At 37.6% G+C, this 25,906-nt stretch overlaps 1 protein-coding gene across 1 annotated transcript; it reads right to left on the minus strand.

Moving 5' to 3' along the window:
- Positions 1 to 8,961: 8,961 nt before the first annotated feature.
- LOC147857631 (AP-4 complex subunit mu-like) lies at positions 8,962 to 24,763 on the minus strand. The gene is made up of 14 exons (XM_087327667.1): positions 24,651 to 24,763; positions 23,674 to 23,894; positions 23,499 to 23,593; positions 22,316 to 22,519; positions 22,092 to 22,208; positions 21,076 to 21,204; positions 20,838 to 20,964; positions 11,627 to 11,721; positions 11,435 to 11,539; positions 11,258 to 11,352; positions 10,869 to 10,956; positions 10,539 to 10,599; positions 10,106 to 10,179; positions 8,962 to 9,312 (listed from the first exon to the last, which is right to left on the minus strand). Exons 2-14 carry the CDS (start codon positions 23,729 to 23,731, stop codon positions 9,214 to 9,216), a joined length of 1,347 nt encoding a protein of 448 aa, XP_087183793.1. The 5' UTR covers positions 23,732 to 23,894; positions 24,651 to 24,763; the 3' UTR covers positions 8,962 to 9,213.
- Between the last annotated feature and the right edge of the window lie 1,143 nt (positions 24,764 to 25,906).

A 25,906-nucleotide genomic window follows, 5' to 3' on the forward strand; every position in this document is an offset into this window, starting at 1 on the left:
AGTGAGTCCTCTCTGGTAACATGGAACTCATATAGGTTCCAACAGATTGGTAAGTAGCTGATATCTTCACCAAACCTCTCAGCCTAGACAAGTTGCGGCATTTTTCGAGCATGTTTGGTCTACAACACCTCAACATGCAGAACTTGAGGGAGAGGAGTGAAGCTGGAAAGATGGAGAGATATGATGTCCAAGGATCTCAATCGAGTGAAGAATTTGACGTCAAAATCACTGAAAAAGTCAGCATGTCCGGATCAGCTGGAGAAGTGGAAGGATCGCGCATAAATGGAAGGATAAGGAATATTCCATTTGATTTGAGTACTTTTTCAATGATATTACAAAACACATTGATACCAGTATCATACATTCTCAAATATACTATGAAAAAGGTTAAAAATCCACCATTTTCGTGATTTAAAAATAAAATAAAAAAGTGAAATTTCAAAAAGTTACATTCTCAATTTATATCACAAACTTTACAACCAATGTTTTTTTATAAGAAACAATATTCATAGCAATCGAAAGAATTCAAAACAAATGCTTTTATATTACTCAATTTGTTACAAGCGGAAGGTAGTTACACTTAATAGCTAAAAATACATTCATGATCGCTCCTTTATGGAGAATCACTACTATAACTAATATACAATGAGCATTTATCGTCGTCATCCTCGGATGTACCAATAAATGCATTATCTTCATCATAAACCAAATGGTGTGACTCTAGATTATGTGCAGCAGATCTCGTTGGCCTTCAACTCAAGCCACCTTGTAGACCTGGTAATTTTTCTTTCATTATATCTATTGTTGACTTTAAACATCCATCTTTTGTAAGCGTGAATTCGTACACGATGATATCCACATCAGAGATATCAAGGGTCGAGGTGTTACGAATGTTTCGTTTCCTCTTCCTACTTCCCCTTGTTGTTGGGCATTCAATCATCTCCAATGTATAATTACCGTAAAAGCATTTTCACTTCTAGTCTTGTACCAATACACTTTTATAGACTTGATTGTGTTTTCTATTTCATGCATTAGCACTTCTAGAATTTTACCAATCCAAAATTGGTGGTCTTGTGATTTGTCATCAGCAGGTGTTGCAATCAACATCCCCACTGCGAGCTCTTGCAAATTGCCTTGCCATCTACCTTCAGCTACTTTCGTCATCCTTGGTCCCACATAAATGTCTCTTTGTTGTGGATGAACCAAACTGTCATTAATCGCATTAGTTGGTTGCTCCAGAGTTTTATTTACATGATCATGTTGTAGCGACCATGTGAATGGCATTTCCAAAGTCCGATTATCACCAGATACACAATTGTCAATAATTCTAAGTTTGTGTTTACAGTAGAGCTTTAAACACAAACTCAATACGCCGTATCAAGTTTGTGTTTAGAAGGTCTATTGTAAACACCAAGTCGATATGCCATATCGAGTTTGTGTCGCCGTATCGAGTTTGTGTTCAAAGTAGACCTTTCATTACATTGAGCATCTGATTTCAGAATCATGTATATGATTCCTTCCGTCCATTCATCGGGCATATTCCCTGTTGAGAAAATTAAATTAACTGCTCTAGTAAGAATAGGCCCCAACAAGTCCCAATAATGCAAATAGAATACCACTCCTATGTCATCCTTTCCAGGACACACATATTTCCCCAAGGATTTAGCCGTTGTCCAGACTTCAATGTCTGTAAATGGTTGAAGCAACTAGAAAGCCATTTCATGAGTGACCTTCTGTTGTACTGTTTCTAGTACCAGTTGTCTCTTCTTAAGATCTTCCTCTGAGAAGGATTTAGCAGATAATGACTGATGGTAATATGTCATACCTATGTCCCGCATCTCAGAATCATCTGTTGTATAAGAGCCATCAAGTCGTTTTAGGGTTTTGATAGATATTGTTTTATACTTCTGTTTAAATTGACTGAAGAACTCTTTGTTAACCCTATCCTACTTCTATGACCAAGAAGTTGTATTACGTTGGTAGAAATACAAGCCTCTCGCATGTTGCTTTTCTTTTAAATTGCTTTTTACTTGTTGTAAATCCGAGCGCAACATAGGTAAGGTTGGGTATTTTTCCAATAACTTTTGTGTTGCAGCCAATGCTCGACGCAAATTAGCAATCTATGCATTGCATCGATCAACTGAAGAGGCAACTATGTTTATGAAGAAGCTCTTGACATCAAGGATGGCATAAGTGATATCTCTGAGCAGAAAGGCATCAAAGAAGCTATACTTAGACTAGATTTGAGCTATAGAAACTCTATGATTTTCATCAACAAGCAATGAGGTCGGGATACGGAATTGCTTAAGATAGGATCTTTTGATGAATACAATGTTTAACTTCAATGGATAATGATCAAAAGTTACCGTCCCGGTAATAATCCCCATAGATTCAGAAGCTTCTTAAAAAAATCTACTAGCATAGAACCTATTCAATCGTGCCAAATTAGCAACAATCACACTACCATTTGACCAGGAGAAATGAAGAGATCCTTGCATTCGAGAAATGAAGTGAATATTCCATAGGTCCAATCAACCAAAAGAGAAATAGAAGGAATCCCAAAGCTCTAACTGCTCGGCCTGTAATTGTACTAATTGAGCCTCCCCTTCTATCAGATGCTTCTTCAATCATGTTAAAGTCACCACCCACAAGCCAAGAATCTGCTAATCCAGCGTATTCAAAAAGAGAAATCCAAAAGGAAGCTCTTTCTAGGGCCGAGTTAGAAGCATATAGATTTATAATACCAGTCTTTTGAGGTCCTATTTGAATAATAAGAAATTGCACTCTTTTATTCAACATAGTATCTGCCGAGACTATGATGGACGCCCATTGTTCTTTAATAGCCATACATAAACCAGCTTGTCTACTACTTGGACCTATCGTTTGGACCCAGAAATGTATCCATTTCCCTAGCAGGATGGAACCATAACTTTGTATCCTATCAGCAGACAAGTGATGCTCTTGCAAAAAAAAATATCAATAGCTGCAACATTAGGTGTATCTAAATCTGCTCATATAAGTCCTTTAAATCTAGGAAAGGCCTGACCCCCTTGTTCCAAGAAAGGATATTTAACTTGTCCATACTACATATGATTTGAAGATGTCCGTTTCTCAAGGAAAACATCTTGACAACTCTTCTTAGCACCCTCATGAGCGCGGATTTGTCGCTTTGTTAGCAAGTCCTTCCCTACATACTTATGAACCCTATGCTCTTTGACAGCCTTATCCAACACCTGGTCTGATGCCATATCTTTCGAGGATCCAAACTTGAAACCATTCGCCTCTTTCTCTGTCAATAACAATTCTACTTCCATTGTTTCCTTTTTCTCATAAAGAGTTTTTCCTTTGTTATTATCAGTTGTAGGTATAGTTACAGTTTCCTCCAATCATTGGATAGTGGCAGCCACCATCTTCTGCTGCCCTTGTAGCTCTAGCTTTTGTTGCTAAGCGATTTCAATCTCCATGTCATCTTCCTTCTGTTTCAAATTATCTGGCGAGATTGTTTTGGTTGGTGATTGGCCCTCTATCAACCAAGAAGATGACTTAGAAGGCATTGTTTCCATTGGGAGACATGTATCAGTCTTTGATGAAATCAATGAAATTGTCACAAGTAGCATTGAGGATCCTCATTATCTACTTGAAGTGTTGTATATTTATTCTGAAGGGGAGGAAATTCTTGAAGGTTATTAGGCTGTACTTGTTCGAGATGTTTTCCTATTCCCTACTATAGTCCATCCTTTAGATGAGGCCTTGTATGGAATAATGGTCGTAGAGGGCTCCACTATATGAGAGGGATTTTGAAACTTAGGACAATGTTTGGCCAAATGGCCAAACCCAAATGTTCCTGTCTTGAACCTGCATCAATGTTCATCAAACCTTCACCTACAACCCCATTAAGCAAAGTTCTTGCCACATCTGATTTCTTGCTATCTCTTCCAATCCTAGCCTTTCCTTCAGTAGATGATCCCTCCGACGACCTTGACACAACAACCTTAGCGGCTGAAATTGCCTGTCCACTTGGTGCTAGAGTAACAAGTGAATATGCAGGCATCACCATTGTCTTATTCCCCTATCTACATGTTGTCAGATCATCCATACATGTGGCGGTTGTTCCAATAGCCGCAACAGATGAAGGCAAGGATTCGTGGGAAGAGGAAAGTAATAGAGCGTGAGGAAAGGGAGTGTGAGAAGAGGAAGGTAAGGAAGCATGATGAGAGGCAACTTGAAGAGCTGAGACGTGAGGCAAACCCACCTGTACGCCTACAGAGGAAGCTACAAGAGTGGCGGCGTCCTTGGTCGTGTGCGCTGACACAGAGGCGGGTGCGATGGAGTAGTTCATCTCTCAAATGGTGCCATTTATGTTAGAAAGGAAAGCTATCACAGTCAAGTGAGGATGGGTTTCTTTTCACAAATGGATCCACAATTTCTTGGCCAACCAGGTACATCATGACCTTAACTCTTTTTATACATGTATGGTGGTTCTCCCGAACTTGCGTAAAGAATGGACAACTTCTATCGCATTAATTGCTGCTACAATTGATACGGTATTAGAGGTATATGTATGATAAACCACGAAAAGAAGGAGACAAAATGTGAGGTGCGATGTCAGCTACGATTCTGGTTTCTAAGGCTACGGTATTGCCATCTCACATTCTGTTGCCCAATTTGTTAGACAACGTAGTCTCCGTATTCTCAGAAAATCATGTACGGAGGTCTGCCCAATCAATGTTTTCCAATTACCTGTACTTTCGGCATAGTTGAAGTCGGGTATAGCCTTCGACTTTGGTTGGATTGGCCAATCTGAATGTTAGTTGTGCATCCTCGGTTCCTCTCATATACCTAAAGATGTGCATGACGGCCTCCGAATGCTTTCGTCCTTGGTTTTACATGTATCGGTTGACGACCCCTATGGCAAATGCAAGCTTAGGTCGGGTCGCCACCATAATGTACATGATACTTCCTATGGCCGATGCATAGGGTATCTTCCTATTGAGCTCTCTTCCAATGCAACTTCCCTTCTATTTGGTGGTCTCTAGTGGAACGCACCTCTAGTTTCCTTTTCGACCAGGCAGTTGACTTCTGGAAGTAGTTCCTAGCCAGGTAGAGTATGCATGCCTCTCTCGCTCATGTGACCAAGCCTCTTGTGCCATATCTCTCCACTCGAGTCAGCTACCACGTTTGCTTCGTCCTTGCACAACTTGGCATGCATCACATACAAAGTTCCATGTTTCTGTGCGGGCCACTATGAGATTTCCCCGACATAGCTTCCATTTGCCATTTCGAAAACTACCATTGTAGCCTTCATCGTGCAATCTTCTAGTCGATATCAGATTCAGCCTAATATCTGGCACATGTCGAACATCCCTCAGGGTCAGCCAACAACCGGTCGACGTTGTCAGGCATACACTTCTAATGTCGGCTATCTTGCATGCTCCATTATCTCCCATCTTTAAATAGTCATAGTCATCAGCTGTGTGAGATGAAAAACACTCTCTCGAGGGAGTTATATGGAATGATGCATCAGAGCTTATCACCTAGGTCCACTCTTCATTTGCAAGGTTTGCACTTGCTTGCTCGCAAATGAACAAAAGCTCTTCTTCACTTGTAGCCATGGTTGAAGTGCCCTTTTCCTCAAAAAAATTCTAGGATCGTTTGAATTTTGAGTGTTCCCATATTTCACTCACCATAATAAATGATATGTATTTAATTAATCAATCAAACCAATTTCGTAAATGATCTTCAAGATTTGCCCACTAAAATTTAGCTCAACTAATAACTAAATAGCTATAGTTATTTTAGCTACATGGTAGCTATAATGGTGTTTCCATTCCCATGCTTTCACCCTTTTAGAGAAGGGCCTTCACTTGAGATCAAGAAATGGCGGCCTATTGCAATACTCAACATGGATTATAAAATTTTGGCTAAATTACTATGTATACAACTTCAAACTATGTCACCTATGATTACACATTCAACCCAAATAGGTTTAATTTGTGAACGATGTATCTTGGATAATATCAATAAATTTTGGGAATCAGTTGCTATAATTGTCAAATCCAATCAGAAGTTGGTAAATGGATATGCTTGAATTTGAGAAAGCTTATGACCATGTTGATTGGAACTTCTTGCAAGATCCATTGGCTAAGTTCCATTTCTCTCAAATGTGGATTACAAGTATTTTCCTCTTTATAGTGTACCCCACAAAGTCGAGTTTTATTGGTAGGGAACTATGGCTCTTTCTTTGCCATTTCATGGCCACTTAGAAAAGGGTGCTCTTTGGCTTCTTTTATGTTTCTTTTCTTTGTTGAGGCAATGATTACCTTTTTTATTGCCGATGACCTTGGTCTACACGGATTGTATATCTCATTTAAAGTGCAAAATAAAGAGAAGTTGATTTTGCTAATGATGTTGCCTTATACGTGCATGGTGATTTGGATAATCAAATAAGTTGAACTGGCCATTTCTACGTTTTGTAAGGCCCTTGTGCACTTGTGAACTAGAATAAATGACGAACAACAAAGAGAAATGGTGGGTTTTTTGCTTGCCAACAAAAAATAGGTAGAAAAGAGAACGAAGACGTTCCTATCACATAATACGGTATACCCATTGTTGTCGTCATCGTTGTTGCTATTGTTGCCATTGCAATGTTGTTGCAGCTATTGGTTGACGTCAACATTGTTGTCGCATTGTGAACCTAAGTGATGTGATTGTATATCACTCCCACTTCATCCTCCACTTTTTCCCTTCATCCACTTCTTTTTCCTCTTTTGGTCCATGCCAACAAAAAGGAAAACTTACCATTTTCCCTTAAAATATACCCATACATACCAACAAACAAATACATGCATATTATACCTAAGTTGAAGGACAAATACATATACATATATACATATATTATACCCAAGTTAGAGGATCCTAAATTTTGATATGAAGAAATTATACCCAAGTTAGAGGCCTTATTACAATACTGAACTTGGTTTATAAACTCCTCACTAAACTAATGAATATACTCCTTCAAATTATGTTACTAGTATTATACACAGCCCAAACAGGTTTCATTAGTTAACAAAGTATCTTGACTAATGTTTATACATTTTAGGAATTAGATGCTATAGCTGCCAAATCCAAACAGAAGTTGGCAATTGTTATGCTTGATTTGAGAAAGCTTATGATGTGTTGATTGGGACTTCTTGCAAGATACATTGGGTAAGTTTTGTTTCTCTTAGGAGCAGATTAGAGGTATAATTTCCTTCTTTTATTGCACAACTCAAAGCCGGGTTTTATTGGCAGGGGACTATGGACCTTTCTTAACCATCTCATGGTAAGATAGACAAGGGTGCCCTTTGGCTTCTTTCCTATTTCTTTCTTTGTTGAGGAAATCATTGCCTTGCAACAGTCAATGACATTGGTCTCATTCTCACATGCAGAATTAAGAGAAGCTAAATATGCTAAAGGTTGTTATATATATGTTTTCTCGCTAAGTCTATTGTTTTAAATCCAATTCTTCTCTACAGCATCGAGTTCTTATTTCATCCTAAACATAGATTCATCAATCCATCATGTCCATCTTCCATCTTAAAAGCCCAATACTTCCACCCAAACTTTGCCTTCCATGCTCGTGACACCTAGCCTCTAGTTACCACTTATCACAAGGACACCCATCCATGACCATTCTAGATCACCATGGACACCTCACACCACCATTTCATGTGAAATCTGATTAATTGGTATTTTGACATCTTCACATGATCTTACAAAGACATGCATGGATAAGATCCACAATTTTATTAGCATCTGATCCACTTGAAAGTGGATTCTGCTTAATCCAGTGGAGACCCTATTATATGAATCCAAACTACTAGGATCTCATGGAGAAAGAGATTGATAAATTGCTTGAGGTTAGAGTTATTAAACCTTTGAACAATATCACATGGCTCAACACAAAAAGAATGACAAAATCTACATTTACATTGACTTGAATATGGCAACCATCGATGATTCTTTCATTGTCCTTCTCATGGATATTGACTTGGACACCATTGTTGGTGATGAGATTTAGAACTTCGTACATGCACTCATCAACTATAACCAAATCTAAATGAGAACTAATGACCAAGAGAAAATGGCTTTGATCACCCACGAGACTTTTACGTGACATGCTTCTTTGCCCAAATTATCCACCAAAACCATTCTCTTGGAACAAAGTCAAGTACTGTTGTTACGTACATACAATGTATAAGGTTGACGTATATATTTTGGTATCAACCTTTATTTGCAAGTCCCCATGCTAACATTCTTAGGCGATACACATATTTGGGTCAAATGTTGGTCACACCAAACTACTCATATGTATGAAAGCGTTTACAACTTGGATGTATCCTAGGTTTGAACCAAAGACCTTACCTATAGTGAATATTCACCCTAAACACTATTCTTATAGTTATCTCATCAACATTTTGAAAAGGAAGAGAGACAATCAAGTTGTTTTGCCCATGAGAAATAAAACATAACCGCAAAAACTAACAATTAGATTATTAATCATCAAGCGATTAAGTGTATGTCGATGAGATAGATTTGAGAAACTGACTAATATATTTTATTTACATGTCATGATTGAGATTGGTCGAATTTTATCATCAATGTATTGCAAAAAAAAAAGTGTCAAGCACTCCCGTCTACATTCTCATTTGAGCATCAAAATAAGTATACTCCATTTTTTGGTCGCCAAACTTCAACTTACGATTCTGGTATACAAGCATACTCATAAAATAATAAATGCATGAATATAAACAAAGATCTTGTAATTTTCCAACAAGTCTTGCATTTCGTATATGTTCTATGTAGTTTAATTCTCACATAGATGTTTGTTCATCAAGGTTTACAGATTGTACATTAGTAGCACTCATTGAATCTGCAACAGTTTTTTCTCTCATGAAAAAAGGATCACCCTAGAAATACAGGTTTAAAAACAAAATCGACCCATCAAGGTCTCTATCATTAAATAAAATAAAACAACAGAGTTTAGCAGGTGAAAACCCTAAATGGTATACATACATAACAACAAAGGTCTTTCTTTCTCTTTTGAAAAACAAATAAAAAAATTCAAGTCAGTTCGAGGTATAATTTGAATCATATCTGAATGTAAACCTCTTTGACAAACAATTTGATGTATATCTTCTCCAAAATAACTAACAGAACATTACATACCTCGAATCAAATTCTAATGACATAAGAGTTTGCATGAGTAACATAACGAACCCAACGGTAAGGATTGTATGCCTTCGATTTCTTCACAATCTGAAGATAACGTACCTACACAAGCAATATTCACACACAAAGTTCATAAAAGATATTGCATCTATGTTATGTAAGCTTTATAAATTTTGAAAGATGTCGATGTATGTAGAATAAAAAGAGGTATTCATTAAAAAATCAGCCTTTTCTATCAAAAAATAAATCAAGTTATTTTTTCCTTGTATATGGTGGGAAAAAATCAAGCTTTCCTAACAAGATAACGTACCTACACAAGCACTATTCACACACACATAATGCTCACAAAAGATATTGGATCTATGTCCTGTAAGTTTATATATTTTGGAAGATGTCGATATATGTAGAGCAAAAGAGGTATTCATTAAAAACTTAAGCTTTCCTATCAAAAAACAAGTCGAGTTATATTTTCTTTGTATATAGTTGGAAAAGATGAAGTTTTTTTAATGACGAACAAAATGAAGGGTCAATGTTCCTTATCTACATCAGGAAAACGTCAAAATTTCCTGTTGAACAAAGTCGGTGACATTTTCCTTGTATATACTTGAGCGAATCGAGATTTACCATTGAACACAAAATCAGTCGTAGTATACACAATATCAAGATTCATTTGTATGTATATATGTTGGACCCACATTCTAACTCTCTAGTTTTACATTACCAGATCTTCCACCAACATAACAATACTATACTATCCTGAACTAAAGCTTCCTAACACATCTTACAGAGAAAAATAATCGTTTAGAAAATTATTTTACAAGAAAATTTCAGGAATATGGACACATTGTTAAACGGATACATTTTACCCCAAATACAACATGAGACTGATGTTTACCTGTAAGCGTGAAGCATTGAACATCGGAATTGTAAAGTTCATACTCACTGGACCCGTCTCCTTCTTGATGTTTCCTGTATAGAAAATAAAAGAGAACCTTCCAGTTACACATTGCATATACAACTCCAAAGTTTCCAAGCCTCTTTTAAGGAAAACCTACAAAATACCCCTGATTCTTCTTTAGTTCCCAAAACCTTACGTTTTGGTTGTTTCCACCCCTCTCAAACGACTAAATATTCTATTTGAGCAGCAATATAGTCTTTTCCAAACCCTTCTCAGACAATTATAATTGCTATCTTTACAATTATATAGTCAATGAACTCTCGTTCAGGGATTGATCAGGGGTCTCAGGAAATAACAAAACTATAAGGCCATTTGCAGAAATAAAGAAACTCTCAGGGATATTTCAGAGTTTCTCCTTTCTAGTTTTTACCATTTCTCTCCTGTGACAATGTAAGTTTCACCCGCAGTACGTGTTCTGAACCACCAACAATCTGCGTAATAAAAGGCAAAATTGTAGTCACTTCCTAATTAAAAACTAATCATTAAGGAAATTTTTTATCAATGAACCACGAATTGGAGTAATTAAATAGCTAGCTGGCCGTCATATCTACATAAATCAAAGGCAGATTCACTATGTAATAATTAATAAATCATTGCCTAACTAGCTCAGTCTAAAATTCACAGCCTACTCTTTAGCTTAAATGAACTTTTCAGTAGAAAATAAATTCAGTTCAATTCAAGTGACTTGACTGAAACAGACCTTTCGCAATCCCCATTCCACCATTTTATTACTCTCTTTGAAATCTGTTGATTGACCTGCTGCACCAATATCTACTTCAAAGCTTGCTCTACAAAGAATGAGAGTAGTTATTTAGATTAAGATGATTGGAGCCTCACAAAAGAATATAGCTTGATATGTTAGAGAAGTGAATTATTATATATCACAACTATATATCTCTTAATATTTCTTATGAAAGCCTTCTTTGCATCAAATAATGCTTCAACTAATCAGTTAAGAGTTGTGTATCCTTCAACTTAGCTAAATCAGCTTCAATAATCCCTGATACTCACTGTCTCCTGCCTTAAACAAAAGAAAATAGCATGCAGTATACAAAGTGTATTACTATATACTATGATTACATGTCTTACCTTGTAGTTGATTTTGGCAGTGGAACTTTAAGAAGAACAGAGTTTGCAGTTATTGTATTGGCAAATTCGGCACGGATTTTCAACACTAGTTCTGCCTGATGTTTTGGGAAAATCAGTTTCTCTACGTTTACTATGTAACATAGCTAAAGAATTGAATGTATATAACACATCTGGTACCTTAAAAGGACCAGCATCTTGGATGACTGGGTACACCTTGAAAGGAACTTTAAATTCTTGTGTCATTCTATAATTCATGACAGGAAATTCTCCATCAGGCGGAACCTGTTATGGTCACACCAAAAGTGATAAGATTCATTCATGAAGAAAACAAATAAATATAATAATGACCAATATCGCAATAGATCTTACCAAGGTGAGTGTTCGGTCCAAGTCAAAATCATCTAAGCGCACGGATTCGTGAAAATTACAGTCATCCAACATAACGATACCCATTCCCCCTGTCCCTGCAATCATATCATGATAAATATATGGTTTGAATATTGAATTACATACAATATACATTAACCTAACCTTCATCCTGAATAAAGAAGTTATTACCATGTAATAAGACAAACATACTTCTTACTCTTTCCAGCTTCTTTTGAAGGATAACAAGACAGCCACACAACCTTATGAACAAAGAATAATCACAGCTGGCTCCTACTATACTCATGCTACAAGTCAATCAAGGACTACACAATCCCAACCAGGACATTGCAAAGGGGTTACAATAGAACATGCAATAGCAATTTTTCCTGCATGTGTGCTCCAGTACCATGAACCACGACCTGCGGTAAAGGCCATTATCTCCCACCATTGTAGGTGCTCCTCATGCTTCAGAGACCTCTCTATTCTGGATTGACCTATGCTAGAGATTTTTCGAAGAGAAAGAGTACAATATATCTGAATTGAGAGAATCTCACATGTATGGGTGACAAGATTCTTTAGTCACATCTTAATTCTATTTCTATTTATATTTTTACTTGGTTACGTTTATTTTGGTTTTTTGTTCTCAAAGATGAGACAACATTTTAAGATGTAATTTCTTGTTTGGTCTTATAGGCCATTTTCGGCTCATAACAGATGTTAATATATCTTTCTTTCTTTCTTGAAGAAAATAATGAGGAGAAGCTAAATAGAATACACAAATGCAACTTCTAATAACTCTTCCTCCATATTCATATGCAAACACAAAAACAATATGAAAGTGCCTCTGGCTCCCATCATCACATTTACATCCATGTTGGATAAAAAATTGCACAGAATTGATATGTTACAATAGCTGTATGTAGGCTTCCGTATTTTCTTAAAGTGTTCACAAAGGAATCATCTCTCACTCAAGGTTCCTCAGAGGACAATATTGGTCTTTAATCGACATTAAAATGACATTCTTCTTCTATATTGTATTAGTTTTGTTGTGCTGGCTCTTGGTGTTCACATCGAGCACATGTCTAGGTGTTCTCACCAAGAAGGTTAAAGATAATGTGACTTTTTCCCTAGCAGAACTAGACGGCACTGAAATCACCGTGCGAACTACGGGAAAAGAGTTAGAATTCTTCAAGAACCGAGGAGCACCAAATATAGAAACCGATAATCAAGAGAACGAAGACATAGACGCTGACGAAGAGGAAGGGTGATTGAAAAGAAAGAAAGAAAGAAAGATATATTAACGTCTTTTAAGAGGCCAAAATGTCCTATAAGACCAAATAAGAGATTACATCTAAGTGTTGTCTCGTCTTTGAGAACAAATCAAAATAAAATAAATCGTACACAGTAAATATAAAAGTGCACCAACATTGGCACATACCAGAGGATTTACGGTCGAATGTAATAGAAATTTCAGAAATCATTATACAGTCTCACTTCTTGTTTGATCTCTCATCTTTTGTTTCTTGTATCTTTCTCAATAAACATGGATAATACTAAAGTGATGGTGTTTAACACCACTTAAGTATGGGTAACAAGATCAGAATCAGAATTCTTTTTGGAAGAGGAAAAGGTGGCATATACAAGCTCCTACATATACCTAGCAGTTACATTTGTAGGACCTAGTTCTCCCTATGGAAGGCTGCTTGTGCCCAACTTTCTTGTGGATATGCAGACCTTGCTGCTGTTGAAAGACAATGTGTACATTTGCAGTTCCACAAGCCATGAACTAAACTGTGGCTATTTGATATATTTCATACGGAGTCTTCACTATGGAGTCGAAACCTGAGGACTGAGTATTAGCAAGGAAAATAGCTGGAAAGATTTAGAGGTACCTTTAGTCTCAATAATGTTCAGCATGATAAGGAGCAAAGCATCAGTGCCCCACAATATAATATACACAGAGATAGGGGCAGCTCTAGTAACCACAGGGAAATTATTCCAATTAGTTACCAGTATCTAACTGCTTTGGGAGCTCCCTAAACAAAGGTACTCAAGGTTGGCCCTTATGTCATGAAAACAATTTTCTGAACACCGCGATAATCATTGTCTGTATGCTAAAACACAACAACAATTCAAGTTGCATGGAAAAAGCATAAATGCAATACCACCTTTCCAAAATAGCTTGGATTGTGCCCATCTAAACATTACCATAGAGGAAAAGAATAGTGATTCAAACTGATATGATCAACTTGGAGTAACAGAAGAGAACCATGGATCAGCCCCACATCTGTTGGCAGAAAGATGGCCCACTATAAGGCACACTTTTTACACACAACAGAGGACGGATTCATCATCAGGCCATCCTCTTATATAGACATACATCTATCCTATGTGCTGCGAAGTGTCATAGGCCAACTGCAGACCTCTTCACATCAGTTAGACATTGAAGTAGATATGCCTGCATACCTCTAGAAAGAATTAACTAACCATATCATAAGGGAATAGAATCTGAAGAAAGCCATGTCTGTTGTACTGTTTTTAACTACGGAAAGTAGATATGCATGCATACCTCTAGAAAGAATTAACCAACCATATCATAAGGGAATAGAGTGAGATACCATTCCCTCTTTAACTACGGAATTTGAATACCTGTTCTGTATATGCAGATGAAATTGCACTTAAAGCAGACTCTCCAGAGGGCTTATGGAGAAACTTTGACATGATTTAAAGAATCTTAAGAAAACCAAGGTCATGGTGTTTAGAGCTAAAAGTGGATGAAGTCAGCACCTATTATCATGTCTGGACAAGTAGGGTTAGATTATGTGAATTCATACACCTAACTTGGTGTTGTGTTCAAGTGACCTATCTTATCCATGACAGAAGTTGTCAATGGTTGACTTACTAGGGGATATGCAGGACAAGAGTGGATGTGCTAACATACTCAGTTCCGAAAGCCACGTACTAAGTTGTGGCTATTTGATACTTTCATTGCAGACGCAGGGGATTAATGTCATTGCAGATTTATGCGCATCTCTGGAGACCACCTTACCAAGAAGAGAGGAGCAGATTCGTTTCCAAGAAAATGCAGATTGGAGTGCAACTGCACATTTTCTAAATGTACAATTTTAGAGTTTCTGTAGAAGGTCGACCATCAAAAGACTAAAGCATATCATGCAGAAGTTAATGACTTCGACAATATCAAACATTTTCTTAAAGTTCTCAGTCAGATATCCTAAATGTAAATAATGTTGAGTTTCGTAGAGTTGGGTTGTGCAGAAGCATTGTGCATGTGTAAGAATGGGTGTGTGAAAAAGAGAAGGAATCAAAGAAAACAACCAGAAGTGAAATGTACACCAGAGGGGAATGCGAACTTATGCACAGGAGGAACTATATTCATCAACTAAGAATCATCAACCAGAACACAATGGGCCAAGTGGGCTTTTTATAGAAGTCCTCAAGGGACGAGCACATTAAATGCTGTTGGTGGAGTCTAGTATTAGACATCCACTAAAGTATGATGCTATCATAAGAATATCTAATATTCTTTGACCACATTTACAGTTGACAACTTGATATCACAATCTAGGTCTTCGTGTAACTAGATCGTTTACACAGATTACAATGAAGTGTGTTCATATACTTTTTCACATATCGTGCTTTTCTCCGTTAACACTGGTTCACACAAGTTGAGCTTGATTCTCTACACTCCATTTGCTTCGGCATGGAGGGTGGGAAGAGATGAATCTAGAGCTAAAGCCCTTATTATCCACTTCATGGATATGGACAAGAAATAAGCTTTCCTATCTAAAAGAAGGGCACTCAAGGGTGAGAAAATATACTTGGATGACAATCTAACTCCAGCTCAAGTGGCACACCACAAAGAAAACATGCCACGAGTGCTCAATGCAAGGAAGGAAAATGGGTTGTATATAGAGATGGTAGGGTCATTATTACAAAGAAGAGAAACGTAAGACGACGTATGGCCTCTAAGACCCTATGCATGACTATATGGAATTGCAACAGCTCTCTATGGACAGATGTCGGTTATTTTGAAGATACCTTCAAAAACATTGCTACGTATACAGAGACCCACCAATGCATGGCTAGCAAACTCCCCAATGCACAAGGATATAGATGGGAGTCAATATGTCATCCTCAACCTTGGACACCAAGAAGCACTAGAGGTTCGAGAGGAGTGGCTGTGTTATACAAAAAGGAGCTCCTATGATGATAGAGTGCATGTTGTGCATAAGGACGTAGATGCACGTTACATGTGGATACAAATCAACAGAGGGGATCTTAGGGAACTATATATTGCAATTTGCTACTTTCCACTGCATACTCAAGGTTTGCACCTCTCCGTGAATCACCATATCTATCATCATAAGATTGCTACTATGGGGGAGATAATACTATTAGGGAACTTCAATGCATGAACTAAGGATGAACAAACAACTATGTTTGACACCAATGAGGCTGTTTATGGAGAAGTTATGGCAGAAGACTTACTCTAAAGCGACAAGCTCAAGATATAGGTGCTATAACTGAATATGGCAAACACTTTCTAGCCTTCAGAAGTGCGCATGGATTTGTGATATATAATGGACTGCCATGATGGCCTGGATCGGATGCTTTGACATGTTGGAACCCAAAAGGAGGTGCAAGCACAGTCAATTACAGAATGGGATATCCATCTCTTACACCTGAAATAAGAGAGTTCATGCATATCTACGCTTTGAGGTGAAAGATGGATGCACAAAGGATGTATATGCTAAGGAGAGTGGGTTGGCTAAGTATCAATTCACTTGAGAGACAATTGATGTGAATAGTTGTGGAGTATACAATGGCATGCTACATTTGAACCCTTTCACACCCTAGATGAAGTTACCCAACAATTGATGTGAATAGTTGTGGAGTATACAATGGCAGAAGACTTACTCTAAAGCGACAAGCTCAAGATATAGGTGCTATAACTGAATATGGCAAACACTTTCTAGCCTTCAGAAGTGCGCATGGATTTGTGATATATAATGGACTGCCATGATGGCCTGGATCGGATGCTTTGACATGTTGGAACCCAAAAGGAGGTGCAAGCACAGTCAATTACAGAATGGGATATCCATCTCTTACACCTGAAATAAGAGAGTTCATGCATATCTACGCTTTGAGGTGAAAGATGGATGCACAAAGGATGTATATGCTAAGGAGAGTGGGTTGGCTAAGTATCAATTCACTTGAGAGACAATTGATGTGAATAGTTGTGGAGTATACAATGGCATGCTACATTTGAACCCTTTCACACCCTAGATGAAGTTACCCAACAATTGATGTGAATAGTTGTGGAGTATACAATGGCAGAAGACTTACTCTAAAGCGACAAGCTCAAGATATAGGTGCTATAACTGAATATGGCAAACACTTTCTAGCCTTCAGAAGTGCGCATGGATTTGTGATATATAATGGACTGCCATGATGGCCTGGATCGGATGCTTTGACATGTTGGAACCCAAAAGGAGGTGCAAGCACAGTCAATTACAGAATGGGATATCCATCTCTTACACCTGAAATAAGAGAGTTCATGCATATCTACGCTTTGAGGTGAAAGATGGATGCACAAAGGATGTATATGCTAAGGAGAGTGGGTTGGCTAAGTATCAATTCACTTGAGAGACAATTGATGTGAATAGTTGTGGAGTATACAATGGCATGCTACATTTGAACCCTTTCACACCCTAGATGAAGTTACCCAAGGATTGTCAAAATTATTGCATAAAACTGCCACAAATGCCTGTCCTAACACAATGGCCAATCTCCCCAAACTTGGTAGAATCATTTTTTTATACAAACAACCTACCAACGCCTCGTAAGGAAGAAGAGATTGTATTTAGCTAAATTTGAAGATCATTTGTATCACTTGTTTCTAGGACAAGAAATTAAAAGAGCATGGAGAATGTTCAATGAGAGGCAACCTACCACACATGTGACCTCACCTCAAGTGTAGCATGAATATGCAAAGGTCCTGTATGATATCCCGAGGCAACCTCCTCTTCCACAACCACATGAATCCACTTTTTTTACTCCACAAAATATAAGAAATGCCATTGATCGGTTACAATTTGGGAAGTCACAGGATTATGATGGATTGGTTGGTGAGCCGTTTATCTATGCCCATTACATCTTGCTTCCATTGCTAGCACACATCTTTAATAGAGCCATGTGTTAAGGTTTCTCTACTAGATGGACTCACCATACCATTGTGCCAATCCTCAAGGGTGGAGACCCCATGTTGCCAAACAACTATAGAACAATCATGATTGGCCATTACTTGGCTAGTTAAACTATATGGCTCGATTCTAGAGTCAAATTTGAGTATATGGGCAGAGTGGAATGGCTGCCACTCAGCTGGACAGGGCCTTCGGAAGGGGTTCACAACTTTGGATCACAAATTGACCATCCAAGCCCTTATCGAGGAGGGCAGAGCCCATAATAAGAGGAATTATCCCTGCAATGTGGATTTCAGAAAAGCCTTTGAACCCAATCTATTCAAATGAGCTGGGACCCAACCTAGCGATCACCGAAATGGCCATTGTACCATGTGCTTGGCTTATTCAACGGCTACATCCCTTGGTGTTCCTACAGATAAAGGGGGAATCTATGCACTCTTTGAATCCATGTCAGGAAAAGTGTGGTCTTCCAAGGGTTTTTCAGAGGCAGTGGCTAGCACAATCGGAGTGAAGCAAGGATGCCCAGTGCCCACTATCAACTACTCTCCTCAGTCTCTATATACATGAGGTATCAAAGTACATAGAGGGATTCTAGGGTTCAGGAGCATGCCTAGCTGCGATAGCTACACAAATATTATTATATGCTGATGATATTGTGCTGATTTCTGACTCTTCAGAGGGACTACAAAGACATCTAAATGAGTTAAAACTATTTTGTACGGGCAAAGGTTTATTGATAAACATGGATAAAACTGAAGTGATGGTGTCTAACACCACTCAAGCATGGGTAACAAGATCAGAACCAGAATTCTTCTTGGGAGAGGATAAGGTGGAATACACACGCTCCTACACATACCTAGGAGTAACATTTACAGGGCCTAGGTTCTCTTTATGGGAGGTTTCTTGTGCTAGACTTTCTCGTGGATATGCAGCCTTTGGTGCTCTCGAAAGACAATGTGCACATTTGCAGTTCCAAGAGCCACAAACTAAGCTGCGGTTATTGGATACACTTGTCACACCAACTCTTCTCTATAGAGTAGAAATGTGGGAACTGAGTCTTAACAAGGAAAACCATTGGAAAGATTTAGAGAGACCTGTAGTGTAAATGATTGCCTGCATGATAAGTGCCCCATGATATAACCCAACCAGAGATGAGAGCAGCCCCTATCCTATAATCACTGAGGCATTGTTCCAATTAGTGACCTATATCCAACATGTTTGGGAGCTCCCTAAATGGAGGTTTAGGGTTTAGGGTTTAGGGTTGGCACTTATGTCACCAAGACAACTGGGTGAAAATGGAGACATTCATTGTTGGTATGCTGAGATGTAGCAATGGTTTGAGTCACATGGCATAAGCATAAATGCACTACCTCCATTCCAATATAGCTTGAACTGTCCCCATCTAAACATGACCAAAGTGGAATAGAATAGAGTGATCCGAACTGAAATTATTAACTTGGAAAACAGGATAACATGGATCGGCCCCAAAGTATTCACTTGGTACGAAGATGGTACGAAGATGGCCTGCTACGTTAGAGGATGGATTCATCATTAGGCCACCTTATATGGACATACATCTATCGTATGCGCTGCGTAGTGTGATAGGGCAGCTGCGAACTTCATCACATTAGTTAGAGATTGAGGTAGGCACATATACACGAATACCTCTAGAAGAAATAATTTGCCGATTGTGTCATCAAGGAGTGGAATCTGAAGAACACTATGCTACCGTAGAGTCTTTTATGAAATAAGAGGGAGATGCCATCGCCTCTTTAAACAAGGTTTTGGCCCACTACGCAAGCTAATGGAATATGAGGACCAACGGCGCCTTGGACTTTTCTTGCTAGAACTCAAGAGCCATAGGGAAAAGTTATTGAAGGACAATGGTACAACCACACAAGCTCGTCCACAAAGAACAATCACAACTTTCTTTTGCCCCATCACTCCAACTAATGCTACAAGTCAATCAAGAGCTACACAATTGGGCTCCCGACCAGGATATAGCAAAGGGGTTACAATAGATCTAGCAATAGCAATTTGTCGTGCACGTAGGCCTTGGCCCTAGGGACCACGACCTTATCACCCTTGTCATCAACAGATAAAGGTCATTATCTCCCACCATTGTAGGTGCTTCCCTCGCGTCGGAGACCTATCCATTCTAGATCGACCTATGCCAAACATCTGTTGAAGTCAAAAGTTACAATATATCTAACTTGAGAACCTTAATGTGCCGAAACCCAGATTCTTTCTGGTCTCTTTTTATCTTATTTACTTTTATATTTCCTTAGTAATATTTATTTTGATTTGATTTGTTGTTCTCAAAGAAAAGACAACACTCAAAATGTAATCTCTTGTTTGGTCTTATAGGCCATTTTGGCCTCTTAAAAGACATTAATATTTCTTTCTTTCTTTTTCTGTTCATGAGATCGCCGAAAACAGAACAGTTTACAAAGATGGAGTGGTTTGCATTCACTGTATTGGGGGCAGAGATGCACAGGTTCTGTATTGTGAATACAGAGCATCACAAAGACAAATACCTGAGAGAAAATATACTTATAATCAGGTTTAGCATTACACCTGAAAAATCGGATTAGTATATTCTTGCAGGATCCATTGGAGATTTCTAAATGGAAGCTATCTGATGTAAAGTATTAATGGAGTGCCTTTGAAAGACAAGGTTACTAGCCTACCATCTCAATGTTGCATGACTTAAATTTCATTCCGATCAATGGAGAATTTGAGGACAACTTGATTATAAAATCTGGATTCTAGAAGCCTGTAACATTTTTCCTATGTAGGTATTGGGTTTTCTGCAGAATAAAATGGATAACAGAGAAAGGAGAGCAGTTAGATTTCTAAATGAAAATCCAAGATAAGACTAAAAAAGAATGAGTTTCTGAAAGAGTGAAAATTTTTGTTCCGCTGAAGAGACAACCAAAATTTGTAAATTTGTTAATCTGAAAGAAGTCCAGTCATGAGAAATTTACCATGGCTAGAAATAGTGCTGCTGCCAATGCTAAGATCTTCATTTAATGCTAACCTTATTTCTGGATTTCCAGTTAGGTAGCTCTTCATTTGTATCGTTCCATCAACTTCTGATGTTAATATATAACCCTGGAAAATAGTACCCATTGGTCAAGGTTGAAATTACAGTTCAGCAAGCTAAGCATTTGTGCATGTATCCTTCAATAATATGAAATGAGAAATCGGAGACAAGATACATACACTTGAACTGAATGTCACACTTATTTTCTCAATAATATCCACAAATATTTCTTCTCGCTTTTTGCCACCAGGTTCATTCGCCACAACTGACTTAGTAACTGCAGTTCCGGGCATCCGTTTCGAACCTTGCTATGATAAAAAAAAATACATCATTGTAAGAGAAAAAGTGTGGCAGGAACACAAAAACACATATTATATTAATGTCTAAAACTAATATATATATATATATTGTATATACACACATATATATTAATGGGAAAGAACTGTATATATACACACAAACGAGAGTTGCAATGCATCTCCAAGTAGTGGACTCCCTAAAAAGTGGAATGAACATGAATTCATAGCTGAAGATAAAAAAGATAAACATTTCTCAAGCATATGATGAAGAAGCTTAATAATTATTCATCCCACTGTCTGGCAACCCAATTTAATCATAAGAAAGGAAAAAATGCCATTATTGATGGTTGTACAATAAGGATAAGATCGAAGTTCTGTGACAAGCCAAGTTCATACAAGGTAGCAAGCTTTGGAAAACTAATTAACTAGCTCCACAGCTAGCAAGCTTAGTTACTTCAAGATACCAATGTTTAGACCTAGCTCCACAACTAATTAAGACAGACATGAAAACTGTTATGTCAATGTCTTCAAATGGTAAAAGAGTCTTGGAAACACTCTTTCATTGTCACATGGTATAATGCTCATGAAGGCTTTCGATTTTTTGGAAGTTAACAGCCCAGAATGTTTTTATTTTAGGCAGCAAAAGGCATGCATCTTGTAATTTTCTCTCTAGAAACTAGAAAGGAGGAGTGGAGGTATACCAAAACAAGCATTTTGAGTATTTAGTGTTCCATAAAATTAACATATGGAGTATCTTCTCAACGATTGAAGCTAAAAGAAGAATAAAACCCATAGAGGGCGAAGCCAGTAAACTTATGGTCGAAAAATGTAAAACCAAAGGAAGAATGCTTCACAAATTGAAACAAATTGATCATATGTATGGACTAAGGTTTTACCATAAATATGGCAGCAGCCCCAAGATTTGGGATCCTTGCAGCATCAATAACAATGGGTTCATTGAAGACATATGATTTCAAAATTTCAGTGGATGTTGTCTGTGGGTAACCAAAATCCTACCACAAACAAATGAAACAATAGCTTTATCTCTGTGTCAAAAGAAAGTGCAATTCCATAAAGAAACACAAGAAAGCAATACAGACGTTAAAAGGAGAATACTCACTATCATTTCATCAAGAAGTTCATAGACTAATACAAAATTTCTCCTCAAAGATTCTTCATTGAGAACACCTAGATAATCTTTGGCTACTCTGATGATACGTTGCAATAACTCCAGCACAAGAGAAGGTGACACATTTACTCTTAACGTTGCCACAAATAGCAACCCTGCAACCTTCACATGCAAATAGTTCACACCATCCACATTCTGCAGAGACAAATCAAAACATAGAAGTTTATTCAGAGTAGAAGAAACTTCTTGACCATTAGTCTTTCAAACATCAACACACTGAATATTGGCGCTAAAACCAATCATGTGAAAGATTGTAGGGCTGAATAGCTAAATTTAGAGTTCGGGTATCCTAGAGCCGAGAACATAACATATATCATAAGCTCAAAGTTTTCTAATTGCTTTGACTGAAAGGCTCAATACAATCCGAGTATTGAGAGTGTCCACGGTACTGAACTGTTCAGCACCAGGAACATGTCAAAATCTGCATTTCTGAATGACTATCTGAATGACAAGGAATTTGTGGAACAAACACTGGTTTTGAGCTACCTGATTCAGAAAACAAGGTCTTGAGGCTACAAGAGTTCTATCCGGGTTGAAGCAGGAACCCAGGGCCTAACATGACTGGATTGACAGATACCTCATGACAAGTGTACTTAAGAGATATCCAGCGGATGTTGCACTCTATGTCAAAACAGAAGAAGAGCAGATAGTAAATGATGATGATTCAACTTTGGATGGCGACTCAAATAAAGATGACAATCATATGGAGGATTGAGACTCAAATAGGGAGAGAGGTACTTAAGATGATTACTGAATCTTGATCCACCATATCATTTTTAGGATTATGGATATTTCATCTGTTCTGTTTTTGATGATTACTCTTGTCTGGGCAAACCAAACTATAGATTGACATCTGTTTTGTGATTTTTCTTCCTCATTTCCCACTCAGAAACTTAGACCAGTAAGCTTCATATGTTTCTAATATCCTTATATGTAAATCCTGATCTATATATAGTGTATAGTTAATGAATGCATTATGGCATATATATCTTTGATGCATCGAATGGTTATGAGAATCTCCTCCTCTTTAGCTACTATTCACCAATGTAGCTTAAATCATTACTCAATCAAGTAATTCAGAAACCATTTGTAAATTGGATTTATTCCCACTCACAAATACAGGTGGGGCCTCCTCTCCTTCCTCTCCTTTCCAAAACTTCACATTCCGAAAAAATATTTCTGCACTGCTTTTCGGCACGTCTGCTCGATCTGTGCAGTTGATCAAGCATTATAAAAACAACTAGAAATGATTTAGAAATAACATGAAAAATTGAAATGCTATTGCTTACAATCTCTAAAGATGATACTATCCCCTCGAAGTGAGAGCACAAAAAACTGAGAGATCATTTTATTCCTTTCAATGGAATCCCATTCATAAAATGTGGATTTAAGTTGTGGTCGCTGTCCTCTTAGAAATTGTAAGGTCTCCCCCTTTCTACTCTAGAACATGTTAAGATCCTTCACAGAGAGCATTTAAAGACACATATTTGGATTATCATGTGGAAGGTATCTGTGAAAAACAATAGGTTTTAAATGAACTTAAACATGGCATTCATCAAAGATCAGGATGTTTAAGCTCAAATGTATGATCAGAGGAGAATTATAATATTTTTCTGCTAAATGTTTATAAATTTGTAGCATTTTGTCATAATTTACCTATTGTTTCATGCATAAAAAGAATACATTCTAATTAGTAAAGACATTTTTCAAGAATACTGGTTCAAAGTTGTAAAAATATGAAAATTGGTGCATAAGTATACAATTTTCCTGCTAAATTAGTATCGAATTTTGGCCTTTTCTTTTTTATTCCATACATATATGACATATTAATGAAGCAACGTTGCCAAAAGTCTACAAATGTAATATCTGTAGTGAAATTCTTTGTCAATGAGGTCACGAATGCAGCCTTTAAGATCAAATATTTGCTAGTACGGCTACAAATGCAGCATTTTAAGTAAATTCTTTGATAAAAAGGGCTACAAATGCAACATCCGAGGGTGAAATCTTTTCTCAATGCGAGATCTCATGGTGAATTCTTTACTAAAATTCAAAATTGTTTATGAAAGACTTTGCAAATCAGCTGCCATATCTGAAAAATGGGATGGCTTTATATATGAAACCTTATGATCCATCTCTATGAGAACAGAAAACGACCTACTTTCCATCAAAACGTCCGTATCTTGCAAACAGAACCGGTCTATGCTCAATTTTCAAAGAAATCAAAACAGGAAATAGAGATCTAGATGGTAATCAAACATGTGGTCACCTGTGCACCTTAGTTTGATCCTGAGTCTGATTTCTGACACTGCGAAGAAACAAAATTGGAGAGGAGGAGGAACAAGGTGAGGGGAGAAGGATTAGAAGGAAAGAGAAACTAAATGTACATATGCCATGTGTGTAATGTTGTATGTATATATGCATGCATGTGTGTAATGTTGTATCGCTCTATGTATGTATATATGTATGACATGTTATGTATGCTCATGTTATGTAATGTATGTACATAAAGAGGGCTGGCGAGGGAATCGCGGCCACAGACGGTGCAGGTCACTCAGAGGACGGCGCGTGATCGGCACCGTCAGATTTCGATAAGGAAGAACACGCGGAAAAACAAAGCTGTCAGAGGTCACCCAACTCTGAGTCGTTGGTCGCCCATCCCTGACCTTTGCAGGTCGCCCAACCGTTGCAGGTTGCCCAACCAAATGTATCATTTCGGCCAAAATCTTTAAATAAGCTTGATCATTACCCTTAAAACTTACAATAACATATCAAACAATCACAAAATCCAACCTTCAATTATTCAAAATCGACTATCTTCACCATACTTAACATAAAACAAATAATCATCTTAAAACATAAATGTTAAAAGTTTAAAAACATAAAACTTAAAACAAAGATCAACTTATAACATACTTGAAACATGAATCAAAATATGACATCCTTTAAACATAAATCTACATACGACATATTTGAAACATAAAACTTTAAACATAAATCAGAATATGCCATACTTGAAAAATAAATCAACATATGACATCCTTTGAACGTAAATCCACTTTGAACATCGTAAACCCAAATCAACATGTGTCATACTTGAAACAAGAAACTTAAAACATAAATCAACATATGACATACTCCCAAATGCACTCATAAATCAACATAAATCCCTCGAAACATTGTAAACCCAAATGCACCGGTCCGCAAAACCACTCAAGCTATGTTTATGGCTCATCTGGAGATGATGGCAAGATGTGACCACAATTCTTGCAACAATCAACATTTGAGCCCCTTGATCTAAAGGTCAAGGCATCGCAATGCAAGCATCGCATCTTCTCTATCGCATATATTGGCAACCGCTTCCTAGTTCGACTTGCGCCTCTTTGCATTTTTCCTATGTGTGCCTTGGAAGTGTTTGGGGAGATGCCAATAAGATCTTGTGAAATGTTGATTGATGCTCCCCTTTTTGCACCAATTGCTTGCTTACACCCTATGGATCCACGATCTTCTTCATTGATTGGTTTC

This window comes from Azolla caroliniana, unplaced genomic scaffold (genome assembly GCF_043228905.1).
Source record: "Azolla caroliniana isolate FFs.n. ecotype wild unplaced genomic scaffold, voAzoCaro1.0.p SCAF_11, whole genome shotgun sequence".
NCBI lineage: Eukaryota > Viridiplantae > Streptophyta > Polypodiopsida > Salviniales > Salviniaceae > Azolla > Azolla caroliniana.